We start from the raw sequence: 16,480 nt of genomic DNA on the forward strand, positions 1-16,480 counted from the left end.
TTCTTTTTTCCCCATTGAAGGCTATGAATGTAGAAAATTATCACAATTACTCATATAATTGAGCCTCTTTGTAGCAAGTGCAACTCCAGTAGCCTTTCTCCATCATGAAAATGGTTTCATTATAGGGTTTTTCATATTCTCTGACACCATCTACACAGAGGAACAGGCGTGCAGATGAGATGTACTAGGAACAGGCTAGATCAGTAAGGTCACAGTAGGAATAATTAGCTCTGCTATGGAAAGAGCATCTAGGCCTTTTACTGCTACATAAATGTACTGTCCGTGGCTTTTAGTCACAAAAAAACTTACTAACAAATGGAGCTCCCGCCTACTACTTTGAAAAAAAGATTTGTATCAACACTACAATTTTCCATCATTAAGACTAATAACACAGAGCCTAGTATACATCAAGGGGAATAAAAAGAAAAATCTCACATTCAAGTGGCGGCTGGGTGCTGACCTTTGTTCCCTTTTTTTGTGTACGACTTAACTCTTTACAAAAAAGAGCCACACGCCACACCAACACGCAGGTGAACTCCAGCTAGTACTAGCAAAGCATAGCATTCAGTCAGAAAATCTGATAAATCTCCATGCAGGATAATGCATTTCATTACATATTCACTACATTAATTCTAGCTACATAAAAAAAGAAGAAAAAGAAGAAGAGTAGAATTGAAAGTGACGTTGGATTGTAGCTATCTGGATGCAAAGGTCAGTTTTTGAGAGCGTGAATCTGCATTTACAAGCTCCTTTGAAAACCAGATCGGTCCCAACAACTGCACTCACAAAACTATGAGGAAAATAACAGACAATGAACTTTTTACTTTTACCCTAATACATTTCATTATTTGGATGGTGTATGTCTGCCACTAGGAAGGAAACTGGCCCCAATTCTAACAAACGTTTGTTCTGATGTGTTAAGGCAGTGTTTCTGGACATCTGTTATTTCGCCTTTTCTTATTCAGGCAAAATCTCAAGGGAGTAAATACACAATCTCCATCTTTAAGCTAACAGTACTTGGAATCATTACAGACTGAAGGTTTACAAACATCTTTCAACTCAGTCTCATTTATTTTAAGATATTCACCATCTTTTGCATAGCCTCCCTCTACTGATACACCATGAAAAGAACATTCAAGCATCTTTTATTAGTATTATGTTACCAAAAACCTAGTAATCTTTATAGGAAATTCTGAAATTCTCTGAAACCTAAAGGATAGGATGATATATCTGAGGATAGGATGATATATCTGAAGAAGTATTGGCTAAAATAGTTTAATGAAAAGAGTTCTCTAGGTGCCCTTGGCTTTGTGAGGGATGGCTAGTGATCTTTCGGTTATAGAGTTATTATACTCACTGTACCTCCATTTGCTTTAAAATATTTCTAAATCTGTATTTTTGTAATTATCTCTAGAGATATGATCTGTATATATAAGAATATTGTGAATGTGTAGATTCATGCATCACAAATATGTGACAGTTCAATCAAAAATAATTTAAACTTATACTTGTAAATGTCATGATGAAAGTATCAATAAATGATTTTTAATGTTTAATTCATAAGTATATGTTTTGATATTAATTTAGAAGAATATAAAGCAGATTTTTAAAAATCTCTTTCTATTAGATTATGCACATTTAAACAATAAGTGGCTCAGGCAAAATAAGTCATTTTAATGTCATCTGTGATGGATTTTTCTTGACAGCTACTGTAAATTACAATTACACTGCTTCTCTCTGCACATGAAAGTAAGCATTGCAATAAATTATCTTTTATTTCAATCCATCATGTCTGCTTTTCAGAAACAGAAAACCTCAAATAAAAGTTTAGCACTATTGTAAGAAAAATACAGTAATTTGTGATCCAGTTTGAAACAAAAAAATGTACCACTCTTTTGCAAAACATTTGTTGGCTTTCAAAAATATTACTAATTGTACTTCAACATTCCTTATCATTAGAGGGAATCCCTGGACTTGTGCATTCCTTCATTCAAATACTACTGCTTAAAATAAAAATCTGAAAAGATTAAAGTAAAATTTCATAACTTAGAAAATCAGGTACCATTTGAGATCCTTTCATTAGAGATGTGATCATTTAGATATTAGCGCTGTTTATAGGATTCATGTAAAAATGGAAATAAAACTGTTTCCACATGCATTTTTATTTCTTTAGAAGAATATATACTGAAATATAGTACTCCTTTGCCTTCTTGGGGAATGTATTCTTAGTCATAAAATGTAGTTGAAATGTATTAAGAATTTTAATTTATCTAGACAATATTTCAGTTGAGGAAAACTGCCTCATGAAAAGGAATTAAACTGAAGAAAATGGTCATAAGATGAAATTCCTTGAGAGATTTCTCTTTCAACTATTACCTATAACTGAAACATGAACTGTAATAATACAGTATAATTTAAAAGTAAGCTCATAAACTACTTTTATACACCTTCTTCCTCCTCTCCTCTCCCTCCCCAAATAATCCATATGAAAGTCTTCAAATCATAAATGTACCCAGGCTCATGGGTAAGTGTCCTAGTGTCTTAGAGGATTTTTAGTGAGAGAAAATCAGAACAGAAGAGCTAATACCAGGAGAGTTCTTTTCAGTCAATCTCAGCAAAAACAAGGCAGATTTCATTGGTGAAATGTCCAGGGCAAGAAGACCCTTGTGCTCAGAAACAGGTCATGGCCCTGAGATGGCTGGTGTTGGGGAGCAACTGCAGCAATTCTTGGGCACCCCCACCTGCCCAGCTGTTTCCATTTTCCAAAAACACCAGTCAAGAGAAGCATACACACTCCACATTCCCGTGCCACAGTTAGGGTTACCAGTGCTTACTTTCATGTTACAGTGGAATTTGCTACTACAAGTCAGTTGGATTGTCTCTATGAAGTTAGATTTAAACCCTAGAATCAGGGCCAGCCCTGTGGCTTGGTGGTTAAGTGCGCGCGCTGCGATGCTGGTGGCCCGGGTTCGGATCCCGGGTGCGCATCGAGGCACCACTTCTCCGTTCATCCTGAGGCCGAGTCCCGCATACAGCAACTAGAAGGATGTGCAGCTACGACATACAAATATCCACTGGGGCTTTGGGGGGAAAAAATAAAATAAATAAAATCTTTAAAAAAAATAAAAAAATAAAAATAAAAAAAATAAAAAAAAAAATAAACCCTAGAATCAGGTAAATAATGTTGTGCTTCCCGTGTATTCCAAAATAGTAGAAGGGGCGTGCCTTTATATAGTAATTAAGAACATTAATGAGATTTTATCCAATTTAGTCCCAGTAGGTATGTGTTAATAAGCTAACTACCAATCCAAAAGGAAAATACCCTGAAAAGCAGACGGAAGTGTATCCTTAGCTCTTGGGAATCAAGCATTGAGATGGGTGCTCAACCAACGAACTGAGGGAAATTTGTCCTGTTCTTTTCCTCATTCCACATGGCTGTGAAATCCTCTGATCTTTGCATCCGTGACACACACATTCTATGATACTCCTGTAAGCAGAAGTTCCAGAAGAATCCAGGCAGTAAATTGTTGTAGGAGAATGCACTCAGATATCTTTAGCCACCTAGTAATTGCACAGCTTCTTTTGTGAAGAGGAATGAGAAGTATGATGGGGGGAGGGACCCCAAGTGTTTTCAGAGTGGGCTTTCTTCCTCTCCTCTCATCAGAAATTAAAATGAAGATTGCCATTGTCACACACATTTAAGATGTAGCTGTGATGCCTGCCAATCAGTTAGAGCCTCAAAAACATAAAAGTTTCTTTTTTTTAAGAAAAGAAAATAGGAGAACAGTTTATATTGAGTGCTCTAGAATCGTTGAGGTTTGTTGGGACTGGAGTAACGTAATTTACAGGTTTAGGTAAAACTCATTGTAAAAAAAAAATCTAGGTCATTATATCTTATTTAATAATCTCTCTCCCACCTTCTTCCATGCTCTGTCTTCAGTCTCTAATCAGAAATTGTGTGGCTGGAACCTTGGAAGTTGTTATACCTCCTGCCCAAAGTGCAGAGACACACAGAAATAACCATAATGTACCATTTAAGAGATAAAAATGTTGACTTATCATTTCTGTCCTCAATACATGCATAGTTTACCTATTTCTGCACTGTCAGTTACATGGATTAAATCTGAATGAGAGGCTGCCTCTCTGCTGTATAAACTGTGTAAAATATATATATATAAAGTGACATTCTTCTGGTCTAAGTGAAGATTTTTTACAGGTCTGGAGATGAAGGTTAAAAATGTTTAGAGAAAAGTATATTGACATGAGTGCTTATAAAGATGCTGGCTAAACACCCTTGAGTTCATGTTAAACTAAACTGAGGGTCTGTTGGAAACTCTAGTTTGGGAACTAAGAGCTTTGGTTTTGTTCAGAATTTAAATAGTGGTCCTGTAAATCCCAATCCATTGTTATAGTTAGGGTTAAGGCAACATGCCCTTCACCCACATGAAAATATAAATTGTTGATGGTACATATGTTCTTGTCTGTCTGGTGCTCCCAGAAATAAACAGGTGCACCTGATGCCAAAAACAACTTCTTAACTTGTAGATGAAGGTTTTAGGGTTGGATTCTATGTGCCAGATTTCATTTACGTATATGTGATAGATGGAACCCCCGAAATTTGCATGTAGAAATAACTAATGAAGTATTAAGAATTAGGAGTCAGGGGCCGGCCCTGTGGCTTGGCGGTTAAGTGCACGTGCTCTGCTGCTGGCGGCCTGGGTTCGGATCCCGGGCGTGCACCAACACACCGCTTCTCCGGCCTCAAGGCCGCGTCTCACATGCAGCAACTAGAAGGTTGTGCAGCTATGACATACAACTATCTACTGGGGCTTTGGAGGAAAAATAAATAAATAAAATTATAAAAAAAAAAAAGAATTAGGAGTCACAATGCTAGCTTCTGTTAAGCATCACAGTGATTAAAAAGCATTCTTTATGAATCTTGTTAATGGTGTAGGTCTTGAGTGGAAATCCCAAATGATCACAAAGTTTTGGAGTGTTTCAAGAATATTGACAAAGCAGATTTGACCTTTTGTGTGAGTGTGTCTGTTTGTAAAATGTATAATGTTTTGAAATAGACCAGAATAAGGGAACTATGAAAGTCACATTTCTAGATTGTAATTTTTGTCTCTGTTTTGTTTCTAAACCAGTAGTAATTTGCACAGTCTTTTTGTGAAACCCCATACAAACCAGGCAGGTTTTTGTGCCCTGCATTATATGCACATGTATCTTGGTTATATCGATGTATATATGTGTACATGCACACTCAGTTGTTGTGTAGAAGTGGCCTTCGTTGAATGCTGTACTGAGGTAAATGAAACAAACTACTGTGTTAGATAAATACCTTTTTTTTTTCATTTATCCAAAGGGAGTTGTTACAAGTAATGGGAAAAATTTAAATTATTCCAGAGTAATGAAACATATTGTTATTATCTGACTCTAAACATAACTGATTTTTTTTTCAGAATATTTTACAGTGACTTTGTTTTATCTATGTATGTATTCAAAACTTATCTAATTTAATTAAATATTTTGTTTGGTTACCTTTAAAGCCGCATAACTCATCAGAATGGTTTGCAAGTCTGTCCACATTTTGTGGGACATGGGATAGGATCTTACTTTCATGGACATCCAGAAATTTGGCATCATGGTAAGAAAGTTCATTTGGGAGCTGTTTATTGAATGGAATCAGAATAAGGCAGTTTTGTTCCTGAAGCTCTTCCTCTAACTTTGATTCCACATTATCATCATCTTGTGTGTATATGTGTGTGTATGTTGTGTGTGTGGGAGATCTACTTAATGGTAACCAGCATATTACTGTGTTACTGGATTAGAGCCTAGCAGTTTCAGTCCCAAAATAAGGTTTATCTTGATTTTTGTCTTCTCCTGAAGGGTGATGGCTGGAAGGCACAGGGGATATTTGTCTAGAAAAAGTTACTGAAAACAGAACACTGCATCAAGATCCCAGCAGCGTGCACACATGCCTGTTGTCTGTTTTCCTTTTTCTGCCCCCTTCTCTAACTGCTGACTGTTGTGGTTAAACTTCATTACATCCTACACCGCGCTGACAGCTGATGTATTTAGCAGCATGTACTCTTCAGTGATTTCTAGATTATACCCACCCGTGTGTGCCTTCCCCAGAACCTCCTGTTTTACACTGCTGTGTGCACCCCACAGTGAGAGGCAAGGGTGGGCCACAAGGGCTGGGGGAATTTGGCTAGGATGGGAGGCAGTTCCATGGAGTGCCCCCAAAGGAGGGTGCACACCTGGTCGGGGACTGAAGAAAGGTTGGTCCTGGGGCCTTGACCTCAGTGCTTGGGGTGGGAGCACTCCCTGGAGGAATTACTGCCTGGAACCCATTCCCTGGAAGATCCCTGGAGACCCAGCAGGTCAGAACTCCCTTTGGGCCAAAGAGCCCCACCTGAAGCAGCTCAGAAGGGTCCAGGCGGGAGTGCAGAAAGGGCCTCTCAGGCATATGCCCCACCCAGCGCCAACACTTGGAGTTATTTGAAGTCATCCATCTTCTTGCCTCCTACTCCCACCTGCACCTCAGGTGACTGCCTTCCCTTTGCATCAGTTCCCCAAGATGTCTTTCTCTTTAGGGTGGAGTAGGGGGCAAGGCCCAGGACTCAGTGAAGCCAGGAGACTTTGCAGCAAGTGGCCAGGGGACAGTGGTGGGGGGGGTGCTGACAGGTGTCTAAAACACCCAGGCTGCTCCCTCTAGGCCTTTGTGCAACGTCCTCAGGGGCGTTGACCCCAAGTGCAGAAAATGCAAAGGCTGAGGCCTAGGAGCCCTGTGTTTAACTCCTGGGTGGTAGCCACACTCAGGATTCTAGAAACCTCCACCCTTCCTTCTACCCTAAAAGGAATAAAATTACCAAGTTTTCAGAGCAGCCCAACCCCTCTAATTCTGTTTCTTTCCTTCTGTTTCCCATTCCCACTCCCTCTCCCCATGTGTTCTGCTTTGCAGCGAATGACAGAGATCTACTCATGGAGGAGGGGATGGCGTTCACCATAGGTCAGTGCCCAGCTCCTCTTCAGAGAGCGGTGGCCCCCGGGCAGAAGCAGCCACGCTGGCCTAGGCCAGGCAGGCCCGTGAAGGACTAATAAAGCCAATCAGCGTAATGAAATAATTCAGATGCATAGTAAATCTGATTAAATAATATCCTCGAGCCCCATCTTCCTAAATCAGATACTTACCGACACATTTAGGAGACGGCAGCCGTCCAACCTCTAATTCTGTTACCAGCATAATGTAGTGTTTGGTTTTTTTGGTTTTGTGGGGTTTTTTTTCCATTAACACCCAGTAACTAGAGGCGATTATGTCCCTTGCTCCCTGACAGCAAGTGGCATGTACTCTCTGGTGGCCCATTCCTGGCTGATCATATGATTGGTATCACCACCAAATTCCAATCACCTAAGACCCGAAGGCGTCATATTTCTGGCTGTGGGACTTAATGGAGAAGCAATTAGTGTGAAATAAGAAAATTGTTATTTGCTGATTAATGAACATTTTGAGCATGTTTTAAAAATTCAAATATTTTTAAAAACTGGCTGGTATTTATGAGAGGGACTGGTGTTTGGGTGGTTATTATCCACGGGGTCCTAATTAAGTCTTGATTAAAATGCCCTTTTTTCTTTAAAAAATTACGAACTAGGCAACTTCATACATTTTTGAATGCCGTAGCACTTCCTCTCCCTACTGTTTAGTTTGTGGTATACTATGTAAGCAACATCAATTATCAGCCCTTTTGAGATGACAACATGAACCCTTGGGGGGAGCACTTGGGGGGAGGGAGGAGAGCCTTCTTATTCCCTTTTTTGATAATCAGCCGAAACAATGTTTGACAAGAATATGATTAGATCACCGCAGTAAATATTTTCCCTCTTACAGAGCCAATCATAACCGAGGGATCCCCTGAATTCAGAGTCCTGGAGGATGCATGGACTGTGGTCTCTCTGGACAATCAAAGGTGTTTGCTTTCTGCCCGGCTGCTTTTCAGTTGTGTGGGAAGGGAAGGTTGGTCCGACGGCGCTGGCGAGCTGCTGCTCCGGCCTCGCCGGCCCTCGCGCGCGTCCTGACGGCTGCCGCGTGTGTTTCAGGTCCGCCCAGTTCGAGCACACAGTTCTCATCACGTCGCGGGGCGCGCAGATCCTGACCAAACTGCCCCACGAGGCCTGAGGAGCGGCCCGAAGGTCGCAGAGGCTGGGCGCCTTTTTTCCTAAATTGCTGAAATCCAGCTGGAGAACTTTTAGAAGAAACAGGCGAACGGCAGGTCGCGCACTAACCTATCTAGCACCTGGTAGCGTCTTGGAAAAAGCCAGGGGGGATTGGGGGCAGTTGGAAACTCAGATCCGAAGCCCTGCCTTGGACCTGCGGCTTCGGAGAGACGGATCCCGGTGCCGGGCTCGGCTTCCCAGCGCGGGAAACGGTTCCGGAGGGAAGTGGGGACGCCCTCGTTTGGAAGACGAGGGATTCCTAGGGATGCATGGTTTTCTCTTTCCGTTGTCTTGACTCTGCCCAAGTAAAAAGCTTTCACCTCTTCAAGCCATTGTGTCTGCGCTCCTTGCGTCTCTGACAGTTACTAGGGGAGAGGGTAGGTGGTTGATTTTTGAGTCTCTGAACTTTTCAGACGCGCGCGCGCGCAAAGAAAAACCCAAGCCCAGCTGTTAGCCGGGAATTTTTTAAAAGTCTCTTTTTTCGCCTTGTGGATCCCACATTGGCTGGCTTCGAGGGCTCTCAAAGAGGCCAGCTGCCCCCCAGTCCTTACGGTTCTTTCCCCTTCATAGCTGCTTTGCGATGAAAGGATTAACTTGCGAATGGAGGGGTTGGTTACAAACATTTCCTTGCCTGTGGACCCTGGGCCTGGCCCTTCTGCAGGGCTTTATCAATCCAAAAACATGACTTTCCAGGTCCCCTGCTCCTCCTTCTCCGCCAGGAGTTACTTTTGAGAGAGCCTCACCCCCTCCCCCACGCTAGACCGTTTGTTGCACTAGGAATTGGAGCCTCGGCCTCACCAGCCCAGCTGTGAACAGACTCCGGCCGGTCTAGCCCTTAAACTGACCTCTCCCCATGCTGGCCTTCTTCGGACCCGAGCTCACGCGCTAGAGACCCAGAGAATTCCAGTATGAGGAGAAATGGGAACTTTTGAGGGCAAGGGCCTAGTTAGCCGGGATTGGAGCTGGCGGGTTTAACTCCGGTTCTCTTCTGCCCGCCGGCAACTCAATCTGCTTCAGAAGCAAGAGCTCCAAAGGCCCACATTCTGCGTCTCCCAAGGCCCATTCCTGCCCCGAGTACCCTCCCTTCCCTTGCATGATCCCCAGGACCTGTTCACACCTGCTCAGGGGTGGAGAGGGATTGGACCTCTAGCAGGCCACGTAGAAAGTGGTCCACCTCTGGTCACGGCTTTAGGAATAAGTCCAGTGAGCGCATTGGGGAAGTCAATGGTTGTGCTAACTCCTGTTTCTACTGAAGCGGGTTTTGCAAAGTTGCCATCCACTAAATATAGCTTGGGATCTAGAGCGCCAAGGAAACATGGGCACCTGTAGCTGCCTTGACAGGTGGCCTCTATAACCAGGACTCAAGAGCCAGCTCCTCTTTGTGACACTCAGAGTGGATGGAAAAAAAATAGAAAGCTGAGGCCAATGAGCGCGCCTGGCAAAGTGGCTAGTTCAGCTTTTCTCCCAGACTTGGGATTCTCTTGGGAATCCTCCAAACCCTCCAGCACTCTTTCTCTGCTTCCAGGTATGTAGAATCTGGACAGAGGTGACTCTGATTCTAGTGGGTCTGAAAGCTGGAAAAGACGAGGGAGAGCTTGAAGATTTACAAGGTCGGTAGAAAAACTTCTGGGTTGCTCGAGAGTTGGTCATTCAAAGGCCTAGATACTGAGGCTGCTGCCCTGGAACAATCCGGATTCTCTAGAGAGGAACAAGGCCCAGATGGCCTTAGGAGCAGTTTGCCAGAGAATGACTTTGCTTCTATCCTAGAGCAATCTGATTGCAACGATTAGCCCCCTATCTTATCTACGGATCAGTTTACTCTGAGGTGCCCCAAGAAGAATTTTATTAGGACCACAGGATTTTATCAACCACTGGGATAACACACTACTTGTGCAGCAATTATTCCCAGGTGAAGGTGTTTATGGGACAGGTTTATAAATGGGATTATATTAAAGTAACCTAAAGTTTAAACATTATACATACATATATATATGTATGTATACCAGCACCAGCCAATTACTCAGCAGCTCCATAGGAAACAGACTTGAATTAGAACGAACTCCGTTTTATCATGCTTTGAACTTTGTTAGGAAGCAGATTGTAAAATACCTTGTCCACACCCCCTCCGCCCCCAGCTGGCCCCAAATCTCACCCTGGGCCGCCGGGATTCCAACCCACGCGTGGCTACGGCTAACACCACCAGGCGCCTGGTCCTGTGGTGTCTCCAACAGGTTCTACTCGGGATCTGGACTCTCAGGATGGATAGGAGAGTTTTGTTTCCTTTCAGAGTTGGGACAGGCAAAAATCTAAGTAAACCGGCATTTCGGAACAGGTGTCGCCTTAGCAGTAGGGGGTGGGAGGGATCCACTCTGGGCTCATAGAGTAGAGATAAGATCGCACTTTGAGAAGCTAGTCAAGGCCGGGCGTCTCCGTGCCCCAGGGCCCGGGCTCAGCCGCCCCTCCCCAAACCTGCTTCTCTGGAGCTAAGAAATAATTCCGGAGTGTAGACACTCCCTCGCCCACATCTAATTCATTTCTAAAATAAGCAAGGCTCTGAAACCGTTTCCCGAGGGGTCGCGTGCGGGTCTTTTGTTCCCCAGAGCTAACTCGGTCCCCTGCGCTGCGAAAGGCTTGGATCTCCCCTCCAGATGTGCACCGACAGAGAGTCCTAGAGACCGTCGCGACTTGTGGCCGCCTCTCTTCCCTTCCCCCACCCTTCAGTTTCCTGGAACAAACTGGCCCTGGGCGGCCCAGCCGTCGGGTTTCCTCTCAAGCACCGGGAGTCGCTAGCCCGGCTTCCCTCGGTCCCAACTCCGACCCCGCGCCAGCTGCGACGATCACTTACGTGGGCAGGGCCCGCGAGGCGCGCGCGGCAGACCAGCGGCCCGGGCAGCATCCGCGCTGCTGTGCAGGGAGCAGCGCACCGCACTCCACACCCCAAAACAGGCTCTAGGAAGGAGCAATAAAAACCACAAGTGCAATACGGAAATCAAGAGGAGTCGAGCGGCTCCGGGAGTTGTCTGGTGGCGGAGTCATTAGCTGGTTGTTGCTACAAAGCCTCACCGTGTGGTTCGGTGATTAAGGAAAAAAAAAAAATCTTTAAACGTTGGCAAACCCGTTATTGGTTTGGAAGACGGGTGTTTTTTTTTTTTTTTTTTTGCTTTTGTTTTTCTTTTTGCTCCAACCACGCTGCCTGAAATATTTCTACCCCCAACGTCGTGCCCTTAAACCAAAGGAGAGGAATGCCACGGGCAGCAGCAGCTGCTGCAGAAGTTAAAAAAGAGAGAAGCCCCTTCCACTAATATCTGTAACGACAGCACGGATGTAATTTGTTTTCAACGTTCATTTTTATTGGTGTTCCCTCTGCCAAAATGTGCTTGATTACAGAGGTTTGTCCTGTGATCATTGCGCACTCCAGACAGGGGAAGGTGCATCGACGAAGGTTCAGCTCAGGCCAGATCAAATCCCGGGCTGTTTAACGCTGAAAGGCTGCATGTTGCTATTAGTGTTAAATATATGGCTAATTATGCGTATGAAAATTAAACATCAGTGTTATGCTAATGGGGCGCCTTCAGCTGCGGATCCGAGCACTTGAGACTACCATTTAATCAAATGAATCAGTAACTAATACATCTGCACGTGTGAACTTTCACAAGATCATTTCCCCGTTCCCGTCACACCGCTAAATTATGAAAGAAATAATTATCAACACTTTCTAATTACCTAACAAAGTAATTTGGGATTCACCGTGCGGCTGGCAGGATGGGGAACCAACAGCCCCTCGCAGCCAGCGTGGTGCGCCACGCCTCGCGGAGGTGGTTGTGTGGTGGTGGCGGCGGGGGCTTTTGTGCGCTTTTCTGTACCTAGAGCCCCAGAAGACAGAAGGCGCCGTGGCAGCTTTTGGCTCCACCAGTCCTGCCCCCAGGCCCAGTGGCACCTGCTTTGACCTTTGGAGATGAGGATGATCTTGGGCGACAATGAGAGACATGTCTACACACAGATATGCGAGCCTATCATTGGCCTGGTTTTGCCGCGGGTTTCGGTGTCCCCCAGGACTCCTAAATCCCGGGTACTCTCGCCAGACCTCAGGAGGCCGGAAAATGACCACTTGGCGTCCGCGCTTCAGGCACTGAGCCCGGCGGCTCCTCGACTCCACGCTGCGCCGCGCCCTTGGGGCGAGCGAACCCGGGGCGCTCGGCGCAGAGGGAGTGGAGAGGGGAGGGGGAGGAGGAAAAAGGTTGGGAGGGAAAGAGGGGTGCGTTGGGGGGAGGGGGCGGTGCGGCCGCCTTTCCTGGGAGGAGAAGCGCGGGTTCCTGGCTCTCCGCACGCACTGGTTTAATCAGACCAGTGCAGCCTCGAGCTGGAGTGGCCAGCTGGGCCTGGAGCAATGCGAGCGGGCCCCAGGGAGCGGCGGCGGCGGCGCGGAGGCCGAGTGAGTGAGTTCGCCCGGAGGGCCCCAAACCCGACCCCAGGGATGTGGCGGAGCGGATCCAGGCCAGGGAGGCGCCTCCAAGAGAGCGCTGCGCTAGGCACCCGACGCTCGGGAGGACAGCGCTCTCGTGGCCGCCTCCGGCGCCCCCCAGTGCGCGACTCCCGGCCGCGGCCAGGCTTCAGAGCCGCCCTAGGTCAGCGCCGGACCGACTGGCGGCGGCTAGGAGAAGCGGTGCCCCGGTTCCCGGTGCCGGGGCAGCCAGAGGGTGGGGATAGTAGGGGGGAGGGCGGCGGTGCTGAGCCGCTGGTTGGTTTCTGGGAAGTCAGGCGCGCCGGGAAGGCGGGAGGCTGAAGAACCGCGGGCCGCGGAGGTCCCGGCGCGGGTGCCGCAGCTCATTGTGGGTCCCACACGGCGCGCTCTGTTGCAGAGGAGCCCCGGCCGGGAAGTGTGGACGCGTCTCTCCCGAGGCCCGGCAGCCTCGTCCGCTCCAGTCCAGCGGAGCCGGAGCGCCTCGGACCAATCCCCGGTGATTATGCAAGACAGCGGACCAATCAGCTCCGCCAGCTCATGAATATTTATGACCTTGGCTGAGTCAAAGCTTTGAAGCGAGTTTGGGGAGCTCCGCAGCATCATGCTTAGACTTTTCAAAGAGACAAACTCCATTTTCTTATGAATGGAAAGTGAAAACCCCTGTTCCTCTTAAATTGGGTTCCTTCCTGTCCTGAGAAACACAGAGACCCCCAAAAGGGAAGCAGAGGAGAGAGAGACCCACACCCAGACCCCGCGAGAAGAGATGACCATGACCACCATGCCAGAAAGTCTCAACAGCCCCGTGTCGGGCAAGGCGGTGTTTATGGAGTTTGGGCCGCCCAACCAGCAAATGTCTCCTTCTCCCATGTCCCACGGGCACTACTCCATGCACTGTTTACACTCGGCGGGCCATTCGCAACCCGACAGCGCCTACAGCTCGGCCTCGTCTTTCTCCCGACCGCTGGGTTACCCCTACGTCAACTCGGTCAGCAGCCACGCTTCCAGCCCCTACATCAGTTCGGTGCAGTCCTACCCCGGCAGCGCCAGCCTCGCCCAGAGCCGCCTGGAGGACCCAGGTACGTGCGCCTGCCAGGGAGAGGGAGAGAAAGAGGTACAAGGGAGAGAGGGAGGGGGAGAGAGACAGAGAAAGGAGGGAGAGGAGGGGAGAGAGGTGGGGTAGGGGGTGGGGAGGGCTCCGGAGCAGTGGAGGTTTCGGGTATCAATCTATGGATCCTTGTCATAACGAAGAAATTTAAAAAAAAATCCACCCAACGCGCAACTATTCAGCAAAGGATAAATCCGAGGGCGTCCCCTGGCACTGGCTGGGCCTCTGGGCGGCTCTGTGCGCAGAGCACTCAATGCCCCGCTGGAAAACAGAAACCCACATGTTCACGTAGTAGTCTCGGTAATTATTTATTGCGTAGCGCTATAAACAATGTATGCAATTAAGGGTAATTAAACCTCAACTACCGCCTGCAAAAATAGCAAACTTTCCCCGCAAAGGCAGGAGCTGCGCGCCTGGGAACTGCCCGAGTTCGCCTGCAGGGGCCCGGGTCGGGCCCTCGGACTTTGCGGGACCCTTTCCTAGCTTTTGGAATTTCTTGAACGTTCTCTCTCCCGGCCCTGCCTCCGCCATCCCTCGGTAGCCACTCGCCCGCAGCCCCCCTGTCACGAACGGCTGGCTGTCCCTCGCATTAACAGCGGCTCCGCTTCTGCTGTCCCTCCAGGGGCTGACTCCGAGAAGAGCACGGTGGTGGAAGGCGGTGAGGTACGCTTCAATGGGAAGGGGAAAAAGATCCGCAAACCCAGGACGATTTATTCCAGTTTGCAGTTGCAGGCTTTGAACCGGAGGTTCCAGCAAACTCAGTACCTAGCTCTGCCCGAGAGGGCGGAGCTCGCGGCCTCTTTGGGACTCACACAGACTCAGGTACCTCGCTGCTGCCCCTCCTCAGGCAGGCCTCCCGCCGCCGGCCTGCGCTTGGAGCTTTATTTCTTGCTCTGGCCTCAGGGTCGGGGATTGTGTATGTCTGTGTGTCTGTGTGTCTGTCCACCACCCCTGGCTCTCCCCGTGTCTCTCCTTCCTCCCTCATTCTCTCTGCCCTGGCTCTGTCGCTGCAATCTGTACTCCGCGCTGCCTCCCGGTCTTTCTCCCTGGACAATCTGATTAGGGCGCAGGAAGGATTTCCCTAGACGTTTTGTTTGGGGACTCTGAGGTTACACGTGCCCGAACAACTAGAACAATAGACACGGGGCTTAATCCCTTCTTTGCCTTTAAAGAGTATGACTAATAACTCAGGGCCTGGGCCCGAGCCTCTGTCTCCCTCCTCCACCTCCTCCTCCTCCTTACCGGGTTGCGGGGGGGATCCTCTCCTCTGCCCTCTCACCTCCCAAGTCCCATACCCTCGAGGAGAAATGGGACCTTCTTTCCCTCATTTCTCTAAGACTCCGGGGAGCCCATGGGCGTTCTATTCACGACTGGCGCGTGTTTCCAACACCCCGGGCCGGGATTTGGAGCAGAGCTGGGAAGAGCAAACACATGCTAAGGAAAAGTTGATTTAAGTCCAAATGGAACATTTAACAAAACCCCGGGGCCTCCTCAGTCAGCCCCCAACTCACTCAAGAGCAGAAAGGATGGCACAAAGAGAAGGCGGGTCGCATTGCAAATAAATTTCCTCCACACCTTTCCTCCACTCCATTCTTTTATTGGTGTTCATATTGGAATCGAAGGCTCGATGTTGTGCAGGCGCTGCGTCTTCCCCAGACAATTGCCGGGGTCGGGCTGAGTCCTTGGCAGGCAAAGGCCTGGATCCCTGCTCACCCCTCACCATCACGCCCCCTGGCTCTCTAAGAGCTGCCTCTGCCGGCCACCCGCGGCCTCCGAGCCTTTGGTTCTTATTGAGGAGGATGCCCTGCTCCTCCGGCAGGGAGCTGGGGGGAATCCGCCCTCCTCTCTCCGCTGTCCCACGGCCCCCTTTTCTCCCTACCACCGAGGTAGGCACAACGTACCTAGCCCAAGTCACGTTGTTGTCCGCTCTTGCAGGTCAAGATCTGGTTCCAGAACAAGCGCTCCAAGTTCAAGAAGCTGATGAAGCAGGGCGGGGCGGCTCTGGAGGGCAGCGCTCTGGCCAACGGCCGGGCGCTGTCTGCCGGCTCCCCGCCGGTGCCGCCCGGCTGGAACCCCACCTCCTCATCCGGGAAGGGCTCGGGTGGCAGCGCGGGCTCCTACATCCCCAGCTACACGTCGTGGTACCCCTCGGCACACCAAGAAGCTATGCAGCAACCCCAACTCATGTGAGGTTGCCCGCCCGCCTCCGGCCGCCTCCTTCCCGTCTCCCCGGCCCGGGCCCCTCCCGCCTCCCGGTCCATCCACCCCGTCCGCGTTCCCTGGGCCCGCAGAAGGGCCCAGAGGGAAAAAAGGGACAGTAAAGGCAGGGCACCTGCCGCCTCCTCGGAGTCCCGCGCGGTCCGGACCGGCGACTTCCCTGGAGCTTACACCCTCTCCCGAACCCCGGCCCGGGCCGCGCGGTGACAGCAGAGAGCGGCCCCGGAGCGCAGGCACAGCTGCCCGAGACAGCCGGAGCAGCGAGACGAGCCCGCTGGACCCGACCCACCGACCCTCAGCTGTGTGGGACTGTCAGGAAAAAACAACGATGTAGAAAAAGCAAAAGCTCTGTTTCGTCCTATCCGTCTCTTGTCTCCTTCCGCTCTGTATCCGTGCGACGACGAAGTCGAAGTCCTCGTCCGTCCGCTGTCCTCATTCTGCGGCCTCTGAAGAAAGTCACCAGGTCAGAGGAGGCGCGG

The 16,480-nt window shown here is 48.7% G+C and overlaps 2 protein-coding genes across 5 annotated transcripts in view; both read left to right on the forward strand.

Moving 5' to 3' along the window:
• METAP1D (methionyl aminopeptidase type 1D, mitochondrial) overlaps window positions 1-8,545 on the forward strand; it is a 75,648-nt gene extending 67,103 nt beyond the window's left edge. For all 4 annotated transcript variants that reach the window (XM_004428188.3, XM_087435397.1, XM_087435395.1 and 1 more), the window contains exons 7-10: window positions 5,550-5,647; window positions 6,968-7,015; window positions 7,892-7,970; window positions 8,101-8,545. In XM_004428188.3, coding sequence (XP_004428245.1) covers window positions 5,550-5,647; window positions 6,968-7,015; window positions 7,892-7,970; window positions 8,101-8,179 — 304 coding nt within the window. In that variant the 3' untranslated portion in view covers window positions 8,180-8,545. The remainder of the gene's footprint in view (window positions 1-5,549; window positions 5,648-6,967; window positions 7,016-7,891; window positions 7,971-8,100) is intronic.
• Window positions 8,546-13,011: 4,466 nt separating this feature from the next.
• On the forward strand, window positions 13,012-16,051 carry DLX1 (distal-less homeobox 1). Its single transcript, XM_004428187.3, has 3 exons — window positions 13,012-13,755; window positions 14,407-14,606; window positions 15,720-16,051. Exons 1-3 carry the CDS (start codon window positions 13,443-13,445, stop codon window positions 15,972-15,974), a joined length of 768 nt encoding a protein of 255 aa, XP_004428244.1. The 5' UTR covers window positions 13,012-13,442; the 3' UTR covers window positions 15,975-16,051.
• Window positions 16,052-16,480: the final 429 nt, after the last annotated feature.

The sequence above is a fragment of the Ceratotherium simum genome, chromosome 9, assembly GCF_057802395.1.
Source record: "Ceratotherium simum simum isolate JZ-2026a chromosome 9, ASM5780239v1, whole genome shotgun sequence".
NCBI classification, from domain to species: Eukaryota; Metazoa; Chordata; class Mammalia; order Perissodactyla; family Rhinocerotidae; genus Ceratotherium; species Ceratotherium simum.